Source organism: Neodiprion pinetum, chromosome 1 (genome assembly GCF_021155775.2).
Source record: "Neodiprion pinetum isolate iyNeoPine1 chromosome 1, iyNeoPine1.2, whole genome shotgun sequence".
NCBI classification, from domain to species: Eukaryota; Metazoa; Arthropoda; class Insecta; order Hymenoptera; family Diprionidae; genus Neodiprion; species Neodiprion pinetum.
Window position 1 is genome coordinate 5,914,374 of NC_060232.1, and position 19,240 is coordinate 5,933,613.

The following is a 19,240-nucleotide window of genomic DNA, read 5'->3' on the forward strand; positions in this document are numbered from 1 at the left end:
GCTGCACTCCCGCCGCAGCCGCCGCGGTCGATAACGGCTATCAACCTTCGGATGCACGTTACATACCTACGACAAGTTCGAGCAACGAAAGCTGGAAACTCGATGTAATCGGGGAATGGTAACCGTCGTTTGAACACTACCTTCGATCGGTGTTGGAATACAAAAACACTTTTTATTTAATGCGAAGAGAACAAGTTACATAGGATTCCTGTCTTGTGAATTCATTTTAAAAAATCACGCCAGGTGGTGTAAGATTGATCTTACATCGTGAATTAATGATAATTACACCGCGCAGAAGCGATCGATCAGTCCTGTTGCTTGGCGTCCAAGAATTCTTGTAGGCAGCATTCGGTTGGCCGAGTATCGAGCCATTTCTTTATGTTAGGAATCGCGTTGATCTTGTTCGCATGCTCTGTCAGAGCAGCGTGATTCTTCAGAGTGTCGAATCCAATGACAAAGTCGAGGTATGGCTTCAGCGAAACGAACCACAGGTCGGCCCAAGTCAGCTGAGTGAAATTCGGGAACATTGAAATCAGCTCAAATGTACAGGCAAAGTTGCGATCCGAATTTTGTCATACCTTTCCACCGACGAAGTAGCCGCCATTTGCTTTCACCCGATCTTCAAACCTGTTCAAATAGAATGGAAGTTTTTCCTGCACAAGCTGTTCCTTCCTTTTGGATTTCGCGATCTTGTTCGCCTCCCACAAGTACTGACTGAATACTAAAAAAGCAGAATTTTTCCAATCAAATATCAAAATGAATTTTACCGAGTTCCCGTTACCAAGATTCCATGCGTGAAATTGACGTTGATCGTTGTCTTACCACTTCTGTAATCGTTGATCGTGTCTACCATGGAGTCGATTTCCAAATCTTCCAGTTTGTTACTACCGGTCAAGTTGAACTCTTTGGCCAAGTATCTGCCGATCGCCAAGCTCTGGTTGTAAACCTTCCCGTCGATTTCCAATAACGGCAACACTCCGTAGGGTGTCTCTTATTCGTGCGGATACAAGAAAGTAAAGGAATGAATAAATTAGAGGGAACGGGATACGAAGCTCGGTGGAAAACCGGCAAGCGTGTCCCATGAATTTTCAAGAAAACAATCTTACCGCGTTGGAACTTCGGCCAAGTCGTAATATCGTGTCTCACATCTTCAAAATCCTGATCTGCATAGCTGAATAGATATCGCACAAGTTCAGCTACTCCCGTCGTCTTGAAATAGATCAGTTTGTACTGGGGCATTTTTGTATTCTTATCAGATGTAAGATTAAAGTACCGTAGGTAACGAAATTTTCGTATCACCAAACGCACGAGCCCTGCACGCACCCAACCCTCGACTCTGTTGATTCGGAACAAACTGAACTTGGGTCCTATCTTCAAAGCTGACGATGAGTCGTAACGAACCAGTCGCGAAGACTACGCACCCGGCTGGCAGCCAATGGGGAGCCTCTTTAGATCCTTGATGAGACGTTTGAGGAAAGTCGGGAGGTTATTATGCTGCTAACAACGCGGCCCATCGTAAAACTGTGTGTCCTTTGTGCGACTCGGCTGTGTGACTGCCGTTGCAAGTTGGGCCCAAGCACTAATTGACTAATTTTGAAGCATAGGCATGACGTTAACCGTCGCCGATAAAGCCTGAGGCTGCGTCGGTTTGACGTCGCTTTGTGTCACTGGGCGTTGAGTTGACATTCCGTTCAACACTTTGGAGACTTGAGAATTCTTCGTAATTTTAAATCTAGAAAAACGATGGTCTCTGGCTGAGAAGAATAGCAATCTTGGAAAATAATAGAAACCGATTGCACTTGAATCGGAGACAATTGGGCCAATTAGTGTGGAATTAGGGACGCTCTTTGAAAAATCTAATGCCATACTGTGAAATACGATCGGAATTAACCCAGAGAGAATAGGATATAAAGAGACGGTGAGAATAAACAATTTTAGATCCGATTATTGCCTACATCAAACCGAATAATTTTCTTCGTAGAATGAATATTCGTGCACAAGACACGATGTAATTTGGTAAAATTAGCTTATTCACGGAAGTAATTCGGATGGCAATTCATGAAGAAATGAAGAAACCGAAATTTGGATAAAAAATGTATTTCTCGAATCGTGATCCCAGTGATGTGCAATTCGAGAAATAACTCACGACTGGTGTTCGTAACTGGTTTAACGTTCGGTACGCTGATTCGAGCGATGTATTTCAGTGATGTAATGTAGGCGGCGATCCACGAGTCAATAAGAGTGTGTGAATAAAATTTGATTGATATAAATGTCACAGGCATTTATGGAGTCGGCTTGATATGTCACCTCGCGACAGATTCTCAGTCGGCAAAACAGGCAAAAAATGTTCTGCTGGAGCGGCAGAAAAGTATTAATATATTTAACACAGAAGACAATCTGTTGTTTGCTCTATGTGTGAAATATTTTTTATTAGATAATATAAGGGCACAGTTACTGTATACGTGAGAACAGGTAAACAAACACAACCGCTCTCTACTACGGTCTAGGATTAATTATGTTTATTTCCTGTCTTCTTACGTGGCTATACTTCTTGTATGCTACGTCACATATCCTACAACAATCTTGTCATACTTTTCAACACACGATCTCAAAGTATAATCATGTTGAAATTCGTAACGAATTCCCGTTTCTCTCTCAATATCAATAATCAGTCTTCGGGCTTTTCGCCAACCACGCAGCGATTCTCGGTAAGGCGTGAACTTTATCAATCAATTGTTTCAAGTTTGGATAGTCCTCAAAGACGTCATTCTTCATGAAACCTTTTATGTTATGCTGAACCGCGGCAAAGAACAAATCCGCATAGCTAAGCTGTGAGAGGAAAGAGAAGATGGCATTGAAGCAGCGAAAGCGTGTATCGTGCAACCGAGGCTTGAGTTCAGAGAGGAACTATTCTTCGAAGCTTACCTCGCCGCCGTGAAAATAACCGCCGTTTTTCTTTACTACATCGTCCAACCTCTTCAGGTAAAAGGGAAGCGTCGTGGTGACCAGGGTCTCCTTTTTCTTTGCCTTTTCGGCCGAATCCTGCTCGAAGAAGTACAGCGATACCACTGGAAAATAACACAGGACGTAACGATAAAAATCGGATCATCGGTACGGAAACCGGAATTCGGAAATGTCTAACTTGTCGTGCGATAGCCAGTCGATTAACATATTCAATTACTTTTTCTGAGATCATGCACAGTATTTGCGACGGCATCAATTTCCAGAGCGTCCAGATCGCTTTTGCCGAGAAGGTTGAACTGCTTTGCGAGGTAACGACAAATCGGTAAAGTTTGGTAGTAGACCTTTCCGTCTATCTCAAGAGTTGGTACTTGGCCGAAAGGTGTTTCTGAAATATCGAATCAATCCCGATTAGTACGGTTTGAAGAAGTTGTGCGGCGTTATCTGTATCCAATCGACACGTCGCACGACTCGGCGATATCTACAACTCTGGGAAAAATCGAATAACGGCAAGATTTGGGCTAACATTAACGCCGGGTTATTCGAAATTCTACAATAAAATAATTACTGACTTGGCTTAGCTTCGGGCCAATTCGAATGTTCGATACGAATATCCTCGAACTCGACGCCGACGTAACTCAGAAGAAATCTAATCGGGCCTCCCAAGCCCACGATGTTAAAGTATGTTACTTTATATGCGGGCATTTTGAGTGCAACGGAACACTGAAAACAAATTTCAAATGTTTTCAAATATTGTTCCCGCTTTTAATGCTCGGTTCGCGTCCATCGTCGGTTGGTAACACTGAGGGTTACCGACCACTGAGCTGTCAAGGACAATTATATCACATTGACTATGTGCACGTGCTTCTCGTATATATTCTTGAAAAACTGACTATCTCTAGCAGGAGAAATCATTGTTGATGCAGAAATAAGTGCAGTTCTGCTTTCGAATCCAGGTGAAGCGGCACAAACCGTCAACGAAAATCGCTGTGCTGGAAGCGATGAAAGTTCAACAACAAAAATACTGTAGAAGAAACGTAGTATTTGGAGTCAGTCAATAACAGTCAACACTCGTCAGAAGACTAACTCGCTTGATATCGATTGAACAGATAGGTATCTGGCACATAAGATTTCGCTTACAATAAATAGAATATTCAAGCAATTACTCTGTTTACCGTTCCTTCAAATTTCGATTGATGAGGTCTACGGAAACCGACGGTGAAGACTGTTCGTCGTTCAACACCATTATGCTTACTTGAGTGAGGACCGTGGTGGGGCAAATCGTGACCACGTGATGGTGATACGCGTGAAATTTAGTATGGTGGAGGGCAATGAAATTGTATTTTTGGCAATCAATCGTTAATCACAGTTAGACGTAATTGCGACATCTGTTTGTCACAAGCATTGTGGCCTTACTTATGTGACTAAATATGATGTAATTTTCAACGATCAGTTTTTTTCATTGTAATCGATAATTTTATTTTACCGTCAATAATTCCCTTCAAGACTTTCATTCATAATTTAACATCTCATTCGGCTCTCAGATGCTGTACCAGTTTATTTGTTTAATTCGAAATCTTGGAACTTTTACCATGTTCGTTGTTTTCCGCTATACGGCGTAAAATTAGTCGTACAGATGTTGAATTCTTATCACACGTGTATGAGTGAGTTAGTTGATTCAGATTTGCCATGGGTTCCTTGGTGATTAATGCGATACTTTCGAGGTCAACTAATAAGGAGTTTTTGGTCTCTTCGCCACCCAGGCAGCGATTTTAGGCAACGCAAGAACTTTGTCTACCAGTCGTCTCAAGTTTGGGTAATCCTTTGCGACGTCAAAGCCCATGAAACTGTTTATGTTATCGTAAGCTGCAGCGAAGAACAAATCCGCGTAACTGAGCTGTAAAAAGTACAGAGAAAAACGTTACAAGAGGATGAAAACTGTATCAGTGAACAATTTGCGTGACAATACGGATTCTTAGGACATTACCTCTCCTCCGTGAAAATAGCCAGCGTTATCCTTTAACATTTCGTCGAACTTTTTCAAATAAACGGGAAGAGACGCGTTCACCAGAGTCTCTCTTTTCTTAGCCTTCTCATCCGGATTCGCTTCCCAGTAGTAAAGCGCTGCGACTGTAAAATTGTACAAAAACGCACGAAATGACAGGTGCCAACGAAGCTAGACGCTCAAAGTTTAGATTGGAGTGTTACCCACGTTTTCTGAGGTCGTAAACCGAATTTGCGATAGCATCGATTTCCAGGGCGTCTAAATCGGTTTGGCCACCGATGTTAAACTGCCGTGCAAGGTAACGACATATCGGTAGAGTTTGGTAATAAACCTTTCCATCTATCTCGAGAATTGGTACCTGGCCAAAAGGCATAGCTGGAAAGAGAATTAAAAATTTACAGATATTCAAAGCCACTTTCTAAGCCGAGATATCATAAATTATTGATCACAGTGGTCTTGATCACGGCACTGATAAGTGTATCCTCTGATAATCGAGTGGTTACGGATAAGAAGTTTTTGATTTTATTGGACGATATAAGAATATGAGATTAAAACTGTAATAGATGATACGAGACACTTTCAAGGACGTTTGGGAACCTCATCGAGGCGGAATAGCTCATCCTGAACCAACCGCTCTGAAGAAAATTTCATGATAAAACAAATCTTCAAATTCTCACATTTTTCGTTCAATCTTAGTGCTGAACAGCAATATATTTTTATTTATTGAACACACGCAATTTCGATCCAAAATTTAGCAACAGCGCATGCAGCTCTTTGCGGCGATACTAACTCGATTTTCAAATTGTGACGGGATTTTTACACGAATGACGCGACTGTTCACCGTAAATTAAACATCCACGGTTTTCACGCCAGTTGTTGTCACTAGTTATCGTTTCGGTTTTGACGTATACATAAAAATTCCCATTGTTAAAGTTTTTTTATTCTTACGTACGTGTTCAAAAAGCTTTGTTCTATGATACTGATACTTTTCTCAAGTTGTTACTGTCACTTTTAACCAAAGTACTTCAAATTCATGGACACAACGTATCAATACTGAGTAAATAAATTCGGAAAATTGAAACAAATGCCTACTGTTTTTCCGTGACTTCCAAACCTCCTCCAAATGTCAACGAGAAACATTGCTTACTATGCTTGATTGCCGGCCACTCGTTTTGTCTGTCTATACGCACATCTTCGAAATCCGCACCGCCGTAACTTAGGAGAAATCTTATCGGTTCTCCCAGACTTGTCACATTGAAGTAAGTTAGCTTATATTTCGGCATTTCTTCTGTGGGAAGATTTTTAAATAATATCAAATATTGCCTATCGTACAAATAACGAATCTTACATGGAATACCAATTGTTCGTTGCTTGCAATGAGTCAAGTGTGATCAGAATTTTTAAAACTTTCGAATCGACTCAGTACAGTGACACTCAACAATTCAAATTTGCATCGAATTCTTTGCACTAACTAAGAAGATAAGAACCCAAAAGAAACGTATAAAACTTCATATCTCTGTAATCACTGTAATATATAGATAAAATTTATCAAACGACTTTTCTTACACTGTGGAATTGAGATAAGCCTTTCGCGCGAAACCCAAACGGTGAAGACTGTGGGTCGTTCAACTGGGATACCAGCTTTACCAAGATGAAAAGTGGAACACGGCTGCGACCATGTGACGCACCACGTGGTCTTACGTGGGGGGAAAAGGATGTCAAGTAGCGCACACCGCATTGCGTGCACCAATAACAGTGTCGAATAACAATTGTGATTCTATAAATGTCCTGTCTAGTCCTGTCTAGACCGCAAACAAAATGCCAATTTCTTTTTGACGTTGGATCGGAAGTGAAATAGGATTTGAATAAATCAGCCCACCTAACATCAAGTTAAACTGTTACCTTTCTGTATTAACCGATTGTAATAAAAAAAAATTGTCAAGTTCAGTTGACGACTTTTTAAGAAAAGAAGCAATGTCACAGAAAGTCATGATGTGGTCATTGCACTATGAAAAGATATACTCTGCATAAATGAAACTACTGGTTCGGTTAGCTTATTGTTAGTAGTCATAATATTATACTTTCGGTGATTATACGGTCATTATTTATACGTATGCATTTCAGACTGCACCGATGCACACATTGCCATTATTTTACAGGTCGTTCCCTTCAGGTTAGCACAGCGAAATATTCTTGAGAACAACGTACGTATTTAAAAGACAGTTGTTTACAATGAAACCTCCACCAAATGACACGTACCCTGAAACTTTGATGTTCTCAAAAATACATTATTTCCAAGATATTCCGCTGTGCCGACCTCAATGGGCCACCCTGTGTGATAAATTAAAATACCAGTGACAATGAAGTCGTTTGTAACTTTTATATCGACACTTGTCCTGCCTTGTCTTCACGGAACTAGCTTGATCATCGTGACTAGTCAATTTTTTGGTATTACTCATGTATTCTTTAGTGCTTCAATGTAGCACGGAGTCGCATTGCAGTAGTTCTCGGATAATGGTGATAATTACGTGACCGTGTGCGGTTATCTATTCATATCTACGTAGCACTTCGTGTTAAGCATCCGCGTAAGATAAACCGATCTTATATAATAAACATTTACCTGGGGTTTAGCCACATATAACGCGCCAGCGACAAGCGTGACGGAAGCTGTTGGTAGGACTCTGACTCTGTGGAAACCGGTATATCGACGGGAGAAGCGTTATGTCGAGTTATAAGTTGACTTACTTCGCAATAGCGGGGCTCGCGGAACCGATCAGATTCCTCCTCAGCTACGGTGGAATCGATTACGAGGATAATCGCGTGCCTCATGAAAATTGGCCAGCGATCAAACCGCGTGAGTATCAGCTGGAATTTGAAGCGACCGATTTTTCGTTCCTTAGCTCGGTGCAAGTAAAACATTAACTCTTAGAATTTTCTCCTTAGAAACGCCCTTCGGACAAGTTCCAATTCTTGAAGTAGACGGGAAGACGTTGTATCAGAGTAACGCGATCGTTCGCTTTCTCGCTAACAAGTTGAAATTATTCGGCAGCAGTGAATTGGAACACTTTGAGGTCGACGCTCATGTTGAAACCATTGGCGATTTAAGGAGTCGTAAGTGCAGCCATGGACAAATTTCAACGAATAACGCTGCTTAGATTCATGATTTTTTTTAAATCCGTCGTACATTCTTATTCTCTAGTACTGTTCAATTGGACCTGGGCTGAAACTCCGGAAAATAAAATCGCCAAAGAGGCGGAGATTCGCAAAAAGGCGGCTTTTTATTTGGACAGGCTTGAAGCCTCGGTGAAAAGAAACGGCGGATATTTCGTTGGTGGGAAGGTAAGTTCAAGGTTGATATTATGAAACGGTCGACACGCAACAGACTGATGTACAGTCTCATTTAATTTGTGGGAACGGGAAGACATTTTTTGTCAATTAGAAACTCTCATCTATTATAATAACAATTTTTGTAATTTCAATTAACTTCGACATTCTTTGTTGCGGGTATTTTTTAAACACGACTTATTGCGACTCAAGCTGTAATCGACTGTCATGTAATTCGAAGCCACAGCGGAAGATAATCGCATCTGCAACGTTTTCCATTACAGTTATCGGCTGCGGATATTGTTTTCGCTGGATTCAATTACGTTTTCAGCTATATCCTGGGAAACGAATTCCTCGCAGATTATCCGAACCTGAAAAATCTCGTTGAGAAAGTCAATGCTCTACCGGGTATCAAGTCACACATTGATAAACGGCCGAAAACGCTTTGTTGAAATTTAATGGCAAGCGGATCAGGATATCTGCGTTTGTATAAAATGTTGACAAAGCAGGTGAAACCTGCAAAGCTCGTTCCATCGAAATTGCCAGTGTAATTATGTATTCGCATAGTAAAAACAAATAAATAGAGCTTCGAATTGTTGCCGTGCGCGAAAATTTGAATCACGCACTAGCAGTATTATATTTATTTATTTTCCTTACATTCACTCCTCGATAATTCTTCCACTCGAAAAACTATTTTTTATTTTATAATCCAGCAATGCTTGTAAAAATTCAACCACGAGCGCAGATTGCAGACTTGTAGATATACAATTGCAGTTCTCCCGGCCCATGCTTGTATTTTAGCATATTGTTTGTCAGAGGGTTTAATAAGAAACATTGAACACTTACTCTTATCCCTTTTGAATATATTGACTTCTGTACAAACGACAGATGTCACACAGAATATGCATTATTCATTGCTACCAGTAAGTCGAATGTGTCGTGGATTCCTTAAAATATTGACCTTTTTTTTTTTCTTGAAAATCAAAGGACAATGCCACTAAACAATTCAAGTTCCCGTCAGTTTCCCTATATTGACCAAAAACATAATAATAGGAATAAAATTGGTCAAACGTTAGTTACTTCTTCGAATTCGAACAAGTCTTACGCGCGAAACTCGGACGGTAAAGCTGTGACCGTGTGCCACGTAACGCAACATGTGGTCTTTGGGTCGGGTGGGTGAATATCAAGCAACGCATACGTAAACAACAGTGCCAGAAACAGTCAAGACCGTGCAAACAGTGGAATACTGTTAAGTTTTTTCACATGTGATTCAATCGCACGGTGAACGTGCTGCACGCTGCGTCCTAATTCAAATTTCTAACATTCACTAGTTTTAATCATATTCTCCTGACTCAGAATTTCCCCAGACGGTTGGCTCATTTCTGAATTCTCTTATTAAAACGGAATTCACTTTCGTGCTAGCTTCAATCCTCTTCTACGATTCGTCGTTTATTTATAATTTGCCTGTTTCGCCGAGGCAACCAATGGAGTCTAACCAGAGGGAGTTCGTTTGAGGTCAAACTAATCATTAGCTTCGCTGGCTACTCTATACAGTGAAAGTCTCGAGGGCAGTTCAGTGCTCGACAAGTTGCGAGAGAGTCTAGAATTTTTAAAATATTTCCGTGCCAGAGCTCATCTTCAGAGGTTTATTACTGTGCATTTGTGAATAATGCCTTCTTACAAGTTGACTTACTTCAATTTTACGGGCCTGGGAGAGCCTGTCAGGTTCATGCTGAGCTACGCCGGTATCGATTTCGAAGATGAACGGGTCAGCGACGAAGAGTGGCCGCAATACAAGCCACGTGAGTAAAATGCAACCGATTCTTCTACGATCCACGGGGTTCAAATATAGTTTATTCGACGTGGTTTAAACCGTTTCTGTAGTTATGCCAATGGAACAAGTACCGGTGCTAGAGATCGACGGGAAAAAATATAATCAGTCGTTAGCGATCTGTCGATTTATCGCTAAGAAATCTGACGTCTATGGCCGCGACGATATCGAAGCACTGCAGATCGACAGTGCTGTCAACAGCATCAACGATCTGCGACATGGTAAATGCAATTCGGATGTGTTTTACAGGGTAAATTGTTAGGGGGGAAACTAATCGCGACGTGAAATTTTTCTTCAGAGATGGCCAACTATTTTTGGAACACTCGACCCGAGTGGACGCCGATCTTGAAAGAGAGAGCGTTTGAACGACTGGGATTTTACCTTGACAAGTTCGAAGCGATATTGAACGTCAACGGCGGTTATTTCGTGGGCAAAAAGGCAGGTTTCTGCTTGCACAAATGAAATTATTTTCGGCACGTACTGTCACGATTCTCTTCTAACCGCATTCGGTTTCTTTTGCTGCAGCTGACGTGGGCGGACATCTTTTTCGCTTCGTTACATGATTACATGTCCTCCATGGCGGAAAAAGATATAACCGCGGGTCATCCCAAATTGAAAAATATCTTCAACGAGGTATGCAATCTACCGAACATCAAGTCTTACTTGGCCAATCGTCCGAAAACAAAATTCTAATCAATCAGCTCATCGTCAAGTTTAATTACTACCTTTTTTTACCAATGGACTGTACGAATGTAATAAAAATTGTGTAATCCTACAGCTCATAATTCTTTAACAAAGCAAGCAAAGTCACGCAAAGCTTACGACGAATCATCATTTATTAGGCAATGACAACGTCTTACGTAAATTTTATCTCTCTACCTTCCCTGCCTTTCCATCGCGGAACCAGCTCAGTCATCGTGACTGGTCACTTTAAGATATTACCTGTTGAAGTCACAGTTTTTGCACTGTTGCAGTCAGTGTTGATGTTGTCTTCAGCGAGTGTTACAAATATCGCAGACACGAGGTGACGAATGGATGACTATTTGTAGTTACATATTCGTATCCACGTAACATTTCGTGGTCAGTCGTGTGTTCCGTTATAATAAGTGATATCTGTAGGCACAGACGATATCGTATCATTGTCATCGGATAGATCGACCGGTGTATTTAAGATCTAGCCAGTGCTGCCAGAAAGCGGGTAAAAAGTACCCCTTCCCTAGCAGCTTGCGCGCATCTCACACAACGTCAACGGTGCACGTCGGTGTGTCGGGATGGCGACGGAAGCCGAACGATGCCGAGTCAGCTGACAAATCGAGGGGAAATGTTCCCCTACCAAGCAATGAAGAGAGCGCACACACACAACACAGCTCTCTTCATTGCTTGGTAGGGGAACATTTCCCCTCGATTTGTCAGCTGACTCGGCATCGTTCGGCTTCCGTCGCCATCCCGACACACCGACGTACACCGCTGACGTTGTGTGAAATCATGCGCGGGATCTGTGGAAGGGGTACTTTTTACCCGCTTTCTGGCAGCACTGGATCTAGCTCAGTTTTAGCCGCATATAGCACTCAAGTGTCGAGTGAGACGGAAGTTTTTTGCGGAGGTGTGATTAACCCAGTCAAAACCTGTAGAGCGACGCGAGAAACATCATGTCGAATTATAAGTTGACGTATTTCGAATTCGCGGGGCTGGCGGAACCTCTCAGGTTCCTTCTTAGTTACGGTGGAATCGATTACAAGGATAATCGTGTGTCTCAAAAGGATTGGCCAGTGTTCAAACCACGTGAGTGTCAAATGAGATTTTGATTGCTCAACGAAACTAACCATTTTTTTTTTTTTTTTGTTTTTTAAATGGAGCGAAGCAAACTTTAACATTGAAAATTATTTCCTCATTGTCAGAGACACCGTTGGAACAAGTTCCGATTCTTGAAGTAGACGGGAAGACGTTGTATCAGAGTAACGCGATCGTTCGCTTTCTCGCTAACAAGTTGAAATTATTCGGCAGCAGTGAATTGGAACACTTTGAGGTCGACGCTCATGTTGAAACCATTGGCGATTTAAGGAGTCGTAAGTGCAGCCATGGACAAATTTCAACGAATAACGCTGCTTAGATTCATGATTTTTTTTAAATCTGTCGTACATTCTTATTCTCTAGTACTGTTCAATTGGACCTGGGCTGAAACTCCGGAAAATAAAATCGCCAAAGAGGCGGAGATTCGCAAAAAGGCGGCTTTTTATTTGGACAGGCTTGAAGCCTCGGTGAAAAGAAACGGCGGATATTTCGTTGGTGGGAAGGTAAGTTCAAGGTTGATATTATGAAACGGTCGACACGCAACAGACTGATGTACAGTCTCATTTAATTTGTGGGAACGGGAAGACATTTTTTGTCAATTAGAAACTCTCATCTATTATAATAACAATTTTTGTAATTTCAATTAACTTCGACATTCTTTGTTGCGGGTATTTTTTAAACACGACTTATTGCGACTCAAGCTGTAATCGACTGTCATGTAATTCGAAGCCACAGCGGAAGATAATCGCATCTGCAACGTTTTCCATTACAGTTATCGGCTGCGGATATTGTTTTCGCTGGATTCAATTACGTTTTCAGCTATATCCTGGGAAACGAATTCCTCGCAGATTATCCGAACCTGAAAAATCTCGTTGAGAAAGTCAATGCTCTACCGGGTATCAAGTCACACATTGATAAACGGCCGAAAACGCTTTGTTGAAATTTAATGGCAAGCGGATCAGGATACCTGCGTTTGTATAAAATGTTGACAAAGCAGGTGAAACCTGCAAAGCTCGTTCCATCGAAATTACCAGTGTAATTATGTATTCGCATAGTAAAAACAAATAAATTGGGCTACGATCTGTTGCCGTATGCGAAAATATGAATTACTCAATAGTCTAGTATTTATTTATTCTTTTTACACCGAGCCTTCGATAATAATTCTTATACTTGAAAAAGTCGTTGTTAATTCATAATACATCACTGTATGTGGAAATTCAACCACGAGCACAAATTATACACTTCTAGGTCTACACAACTGCGGTTCTCCCAGCCTTGTCAAGTTTGAAATACGTATGTTTGTATTTTAGCATTTTTTTTTTTTTTTTTTCTTTGTAATCGGAAGTTGGAAGTGATGTGCATCATATTTCCGTAACAATGTATTCAGCAAAATGTCATCCGAGCGATGTATAATTCGAAAAATAACTCAGGCACGTCTCTGGTTCGAGATAATATGTATTTCAGTGGTGTAAGGTAGGCGGTGATCTACGACTCAATAAAAGTGGGTGAATAAATTTCATTGAATATAAAAGCCGTGAAGGAAGCGACTTGTTAGGTTACGTCACAGTGGATTATCGGTCAGTAACACACGAAAAGGAGGTTTGCTGGAGCGGAAGAAAGGTTAAAGAAATTGATATATTTAACACAGAAGACAATCTATTGTTTGAAATACATGGGGTATATTTTTTATGAAATGATAAGTGTACGATTTTGTCATTACGTTCTTATTATACTTTTCAACACGCTATCTCAAGGTATAATCATACTGAAATCTTTCAACTTAGTAACAAAGTCTGGGTTTTCTTTCCATATCAATAATCGGTCTTCGGGCTTTTCGCCAACCACGCAGCGATTCTCGGTAAGGCGTGAACTTTATCAATCAATTGTTTCAAGTTTGGATAGTCCTCAAAGACGTCATTCTTCATGAAACCTTTTATGTTATGCTGAACCGCGGCAAAGAACAAATCCGCATAGCTAAGCTGTGAGAGGAAAGAGAAGATGGCATTGAAGCAGCGAAAGCGTGTATCGTGCAACCGAGGCTTGAGTTCAGAGAGGAACTATTCTTCGAAGCTTACCTCGCCGCCGTGAAAATAACCGCCGTTTTTCTTTACTACATCGTCCAACCTCTTCAGGTAAAAGGGAAGCGTCGTGGTGACCAGGGTCTCCTTTTTCTTTGCCTTTTCGGCCGAATCCTGCTCGAAGAAGTACAGCGATACCACTGGAAAATAACACAGGACGTAACGATAAAAATCGGATCATCGGTACGGAAACCGGAATTCGGAAATGTCTAACTTGTCGTGCGATAGCCAGTCGATTAACATATTCAATTACTTTTTCTGAGATCATGCACAGTATTTGCGACGGCATCAATTTCCAGAGCGTCCAGATCGCTTTTGCCGAGAAGGTTGAACTGCTTTGCGAGGTAACGACAAATCGGTAAAGTTTGGTAGTAGACCTTTCCGTCTATCTCAAGAGTTGGTACTTGGCCGAAAGGTGTTTCTGAAATATCGAATCAATCCCGATTAGTACGGTTTGAAAAGGTTGTGCGGCGTTATCTGTATCCAATCGACACGTCGCACGACTCGGCGATATCTACAACTCTGGGAAAAATCGAATAACGGCAAGATTTGGGCTAACATTAATGCCGGGTTATTCGAAATTCTACAATAAAATAATTACTGACTTGACTTAGCTTCGGGCCAATTCGAATATTGGATACGAATATCCTCGAACTCGACGCCGCCGTAACTCAGAAGAAATCTAATCGGGCCCCCCAAGCCCATGATGTTAAAGTATGTTACTTTATATGCAGGCATCTTAACTGCGACAGAACACTGGAACAAAAAGATATTCAATTTTTTTAAAATCATGTTCGGTTCGCGTCCATCGTCGGTTGATAACACTGAGGGTTACCGACCACTGAGCTGTCAAGGACAATTATATCACATTGACTTTGTGCACGCGCTTATCGTATATATTCATGAAAAACTGACTATCTCTAGCAGAAGAATGGAGAAGAAACGTCGTATTTGGAGTCAGTCAATAACAGTCAACACTCGTCAGAAGACTAACTCGCTTGATATCGATTGAACAGATAGATATCTGGTACATAAGATTTCGCTTACAATAAATAGAATATTCAAGCAATTACTCTGTTTACCGTTCCTTCAAATTTCAATTGGTGAGGTCTACGGAAACCGACGGTGAAGACTGTTCGTCGTTCAACACCATTATGCTTACTTGAGTGAGGACCGAGGTGGGGCAAATCTTGACCACGTGATGGTGATACGCGTGAAATTTAGTATGGTGGAGGGCAATGAAATTGTATTTTTGGCAATCAATCGTTAATCACAGTTACACGTAATTGCGACATCTGTTTGTCACAAGCATTGTGGCATTACTTATGTGAAATTTTATGAAATATTTTTAAGATGGTTTGGGAAGCTCATTGAGGGGCGGGCATTGTGAGAGGTTAGCCTGTGATTATACATGCAAGAGCTAACCCTGCACAAACTGCTGTGAACGAAATTTCATGACAAAACAAATCAACATAATCTCACGTTGTCCTGTAAAAGTATTTCGTAAGTTCAAGTTTTCCATTATTGGATAGTAAAAATAGATATATTGACAAAGAAATTTTGATCGTGTGCAAAAATTCCAAATACTCAACAATACTGTCAATCATTCTCTTCTTTGCATCAACCACTCCGTTCTTTTTGAATTATCTTTCAGATATGCTTGTGTAAGGTCGACTAAAAACACTAATCACAGACTCGTAGATCTATGGATTCAATGGGGAATGAGCGTTGAAGAACATTCTGTAATGAAACGATTGCTCAAGGAAGAACTGCAACGTTGATAGTCAGTTCATAGGAGTAAATATCAGACTAGTTAGGTATACATGTTGTTCATTCGTAACCGGTGCTAATCTCCAACAGAATCGTGGTTCGAAAGTGGGGATAATTAAAGGCAATTAGAAACGAGGCTTGGTGTATAGACTACCATGGTGGGCCAACGTAGACGGGAAAGAAAAAAAATTTATGATCTTTGCTGAAAATGTTTTGATCCAAGCTACAGTCTGTCCATATTTTCTCGCTGATAATGAAGCTACGTAACTTATAACCGGCACTCAGAATCAGAGCTACCAGGGAGTTGAGATTTGTAACGAAAACAGCGCGAATAATTCGGATCAAGTGAGTCGTTATTAGACAGCATGACGAACTGCACGTTGAGTTACTTCGCAATTGCCGATCTCGCTGAGCCGATCAGATACGTCTTGAACTACGGCGGTATGGACTTCGAGGATAACCGCATAAATCAGGAGGCTTGGCCGGCGCTCAAACCACGTAAGTGGGAAATTGGCTTTTCGTAGAACATGACAAATCTTCGCACAGGCTTTTCCCTATTTGAAAGCAATTCTGTAAGAAGAATTACGTCCATGTTTCACCTTATCGTGTACCTGCTCAGTAATGCCCTTCGGAACAATTTCCGGTCTTTGAAATCGACCGAAAAATGTTATATCAGTCCAACGCTATCGCTCGCTTCCTTGCCAAGAAATTCAGTCTACTAAGTAGCAATGACATTTTGAGGCGTTCGACGTAGACGCCACTTTCGAAATCATCGTCGACTTAGACAAGACAAGTCTATTCCGATTCGATTCGAGCTTGGAATTAAAATCCACCATTTATTTCCATACGTGCGAAATGTACAGTTTGAATGAATTCACATTCCGATCTTAACAATTTCAAGACCCTTGTTTGATAAACCGTGGAACCTAGTACGCCAGGAAGGAATCGATGTCGGCACAGTCATCGCGAAGAAAATACTTAATACCGGACACTGGCTTCATCTTTACAGCCAAAGGTAAACAGAGAGTCAACAAAGCCTTGAAGCCAGCTGATTAAATACGTGCGAATGCGATAAAATTTTCCTATCGCAGATTTCAGCAGTTTAGTATTGTTACGTTCTTGGATAATAATAAAACATAAAATGACGGATAAATTTTTGCCCCGTGCAAAAATTTCAATCACTTAATAATATTCTGATCATTTGTCATCTTTTCATCAACTCTTCGTTTCTTTTTTGCTCCGAAAAAATTATCACTCGTAAATGCTTGTGTAAATTCGACCGTACTATTCGCACCGTCTAATGTAAGTTTATACGAGTAGTCGTCGGACTACATAGGTATGCATGTTGGCTGTCGGTAACCGGCGCTGATCACCGACACAAACGTGGCTCGAAAGTGGGGATAAATGGACGGTAGAACGAGGCGAGGTGTATCACCTACCACGGCTGGTCGACAAGGATGGAAGAGTGGAAAAAATTGTGATCTACGCCACGGTCCGTCCGTCCTTTCTCGATGCTTCTAGGCGCATAACGCGTAGCCGGCATTCAGAATCAGAGCTGACGACGAGTTGGGAACGTCAACGGAACAGTGGTAATAACTCTGCTCGTTAATCTCTTATCTTGGGTTCGGTGCATCGTTATTAGACACCATGTCGGGCTACAAGTTGACTTATTTTGGAATCGCCGGTCTCGCCGAGCCGATTAGATACCTTTTGAGCTACGGCGGCATCGACTTCGAGGATAACCGCATAACTCAGGAAGCTTGGCCGGCGCTCAAACCACGTAAGTAGGAAATTGACTTTTCGTCCAATACGACAAATCTTCGAACGGGCTTTTCCGTTATCTGAAAGCAGTTCACGTGCAAACATAACGTCTATGTTTCACACTGTCGTATACCTGTTCAGAAATGCCCTTGGAACAAGTTCCGGTCCTCGAAGTCGATGGAAAGTTTTTATATCAGTCCAATGCTATCGCCCGCTTTCTTGCCAAGAAATTCAACCTGTTGGGCAGCAATGATCTCGAGGCGTTCGACGTGGATGCCACTCTCGAAACCATCGGCGACTTGAGACAACGTAAGTATATCCTGATTATACTCGACCTTGGAATGAATATTCGATATTTGTTTCTATCGTGCGTTACGAATTGTCCAAATCAATTCGCTTTACGTCCTGTTAGTGCTTGCCAAGTGGTACTGGTATTCCGAACCGGCGCAGAAGGCGGCCACCGAGGCAGAGACGAAAAAGAAGGCCGCTTTTTATCTCGGCAAACTCGACGCGTGGGTGAAGAAAAACGACGGATATTTCGTCGCCGGCAAGGTAGGTTCCACGCTTCCTTGGTTTCAGGCACTGACAGTTCACCTTAAAGAGTTCCTGGGTGCTCAACTTGCAATCAGTGTTTCTCAACCTAAAAATAATTAAAAAGATATCGAAAAGTACTCTGGATTACTTCACGGTAACGAGGGTTTTAGAGGTAGTATTCGGATTCTTAACACGCGACAAAAATGATCTGTTGTATATACATGCACGAAGGTAATTTTATTTGAAGTGCTTTTTTTGAGTCAGAATTACAGGGATAATGTGAGATTTACTTATCGCTATGTTGTAATTATTCACGAATGGTCTTAGAAATTTTCATGTGCCAAAATTGCTGCGAATTTGACTGAAAAAATTATGTCATCGTTGTGCATGTAAATTGTGTATTATTTTTTTTTTTTTTTGAGGTAATAAGTATTTCTGTAAATCAAACAGTGGAGTGCTGTAAAAGCCTGCATTTTATTGGGAATGGACACGTTAATTCACTAAATTATTTCCCTCTCGGTTAACATTGAACAACGCTGGTTAATCTTTTTGAATTTTTTGCACCCTCTTAGTCACAAAACTGTTTTGACCTTTATCGTTGCAGCTTTCAGCAGCAGACATCGTCTTCGCCGGATTCCATATGATCTTCGCCTTTCTGCTGGGTAAAGACTACCTTGCAGATTATCCGAACCTGAAGGGCGTCATTGAAAAAGTTGAGGCTCTTCCTGCCATCAAAGCTTATATTGCTAAGCGTCCGGTGACGGAATACTGAACGGGATTTGAAAGCTCGTATTGATTACCTCTTGTAAATCTAGAATAAATCAGCTTACGCGTCATCGACACAGCCGGTAACAACTACTTGATCGAACCATTGAACGAATCGGAGTATTATCACATGATAGTTTCTAGGTTATTTTCATCTAAATATTATGTTATTTCGAACCATCAAAAAATGTGAACTAGAATTAGGCGCTTTTTATTTTGCAAGCGATTTACATTCTTTCGTCCTATAACACGCATTTTGCACGATCAATTTTATTAGCAATGTTTAATAAAGAAAGCAAGAAAGATATGCCGAATTCGAGTCTGCGACTCGCGGATTTTGTTTTATTTCCCGTCCTTCACGAGATTTGCTTTATTTGCACGAAAATTTGATTTCATAATATTGGATATTCATATCAGACT

General features: G+C 41.1%; 5 protein-coding genes across 14 annotated transcripts; 2 read left to right on the forward strand and 3 right to left on the reverse strand.

Annotated features, from left to right (window-relative positions):
• Positions 1 to 150: 150 nt before the first annotated feature.
• LOC124222200 (uncharacterized) lies at positions 151 to 4,197 on the reverse strand. Its single transcript, XM_046632942.2, has 9 exons — positions 4,137 to 4,197; positions 3,534 to 3,684; positions 3,182 to 3,349; positions 2,926 to 3,068; positions 2,665 to 2,829; positions 1,107 to 1,413; positions 823 to 990; positions 579 to 721; positions 151 to 506 (listed from the first exon to the last, which is right to left on the reverse strand). Exons 2-9 carry the CDS (start codon positions 3,664 to 3,666, stop codon positions 306 to 308), a joined length of 1,428 nt encoding a protein of 475 aa, XP_046488898.2. The 5' UTR covers positions 3,667 to 3,684; positions 4,137 to 4,197; the 3' UTR covers positions 151 to 305.
• Positions 4,198 to 4,336: 139 nt separating this feature from the next.
• Positions 4,337 to 7,690, reverse strand: LOC138190958 (glutathione S-transferase-like). Of its 4 annotated transcripts, none has more exons than XM_069135996.1 (5): positions 7,587 to 7,690; positions 6,114 to 6,254; positions 5,174 to 5,341; positions 4,949 to 5,091; positions 4,337 to 4,858 (listed from the first exon to the last, which is right to left on the reverse strand). In XM_069135996.1, exons 2-5 carry the CDS (start codon positions 6,247 to 6,249, stop codon positions 4,691 to 4,693), a joined length of 615 nt encoding a protein of 204 aa, XP_068992097.1. In that variant the 5' UTR covers positions 6,250 to 6,254; positions 7,587 to 7,690; the 3' UTR covers positions 4,337 to 4,690. The 4 variants fall into 4 exon arrangements, with proteins under 4 accessions (XP_068992097.1, XP_068992096.1, XP_068992093.1 ...); XM_069135995.1 differs by lacking the exon at positions 7,587 to 7,690 and adding an exon at positions 6,324 to 6,489; XM_069135992.1 differs by lacking the exon at positions 7,587 to 7,690 and adding an exon at positions 6,315 to 6,489.
• LOC138190960 (glutathione S-transferase-like) lies at positions 7,592 to 8,918 on the forward strand. The gene is made up of 4 exons (XM_069135998.1): positions 7,592 to 7,820; positions 7,910 to 8,077; positions 8,166 to 8,305; positions 8,575 to 8,918. The coding sequence occupies exons 1-4, from the start codon at positions 7,688 to 7,690 to the stop codon at positions 8,740 to 8,742; spliced, it is 609 nt and encodes a 202-aa protein (XP_068992099.1). The 5' UTR covers positions 7,592 to 7,687; the 3' UTR covers positions 8,743 to 8,918.
• A 699-nt stretch (positions 8,919 to 9,617) lies between these two features.
• On the forward strand, positions 9,618 to 19,134 carry LOC124222211 (uncharacterized). The gene is made up of 16 exons (XM_046632962.2): positions 9,618 to 10,092; positions 10,175 to 10,342; positions 10,420 to 10,559; positions 10,647 to 10,811; positions 11,071 to 11,145; positions 11,753 to 11,903; positions 12,020 to 12,187; positions 12,276 to 12,415; positions 12,685 to 12,851; positions 14,265 to 14,348; positions 15,645 to 15,766; positions 16,121 to 16,258; positions 17,358 to 17,540; positions 17,663 to 17,830; positions 17,934 to 18,073; positions 18,660 to 19,134. Exons 1-16 carry the CDS (start codon positions 9,960 to 9,962, stop codon positions 18,825 to 18,827), a joined length of 2,310 nt encoding a protein of 769 aa, XP_046488918.2. The 5' UTR covers positions 9,618 to 9,959; the 3' UTR covers positions 18,828 to 19,134.
• LOC124222183 (glutathione S-transferase-like) lies at positions 13,536 to 17,934 on the reverse strand. 7 transcript variants are annotated; one of them, XM_046632927.2, is made up of 5 exons: positions 17,857 to 17,934; positions 14,596 to 14,746; positions 14,244 to 14,411; positions 13,988 to 14,130; positions 13,536 to 13,891 (listed from the first exon to the last, which is right to left on the reverse strand). In XM_046632927.2, the coding sequence occupies exons 2-5, from the start codon at positions 14,726 to 14,728 to the stop codon at positions 13,724 to 13,726; spliced, it is 612 nt and encodes a 203-aa protein (XP_046488883.1). In that variant the 5' UTR covers positions 14,729 to 14,746; positions 17,857 to 17,934; the 3' UTR covers positions 13,536 to 13,723. The 7 variants fall into 7 exon arrangements, with proteins under 7 accessions (XP_046488883.1, XP_046488827.1, XP_046488862.1 ...); XM_046632871.2 differs by lacking the exon at positions 17,857 to 17,934 and adding an exon at positions 15,583 to 15,832; XM_046632906.2 differs by lacking the exon at positions 17,857 to 17,934 and adding an exon at positions 15,064 to 15,298.
• Positions 19,135 to 19,240: the final 106 nt, after the last annotated feature.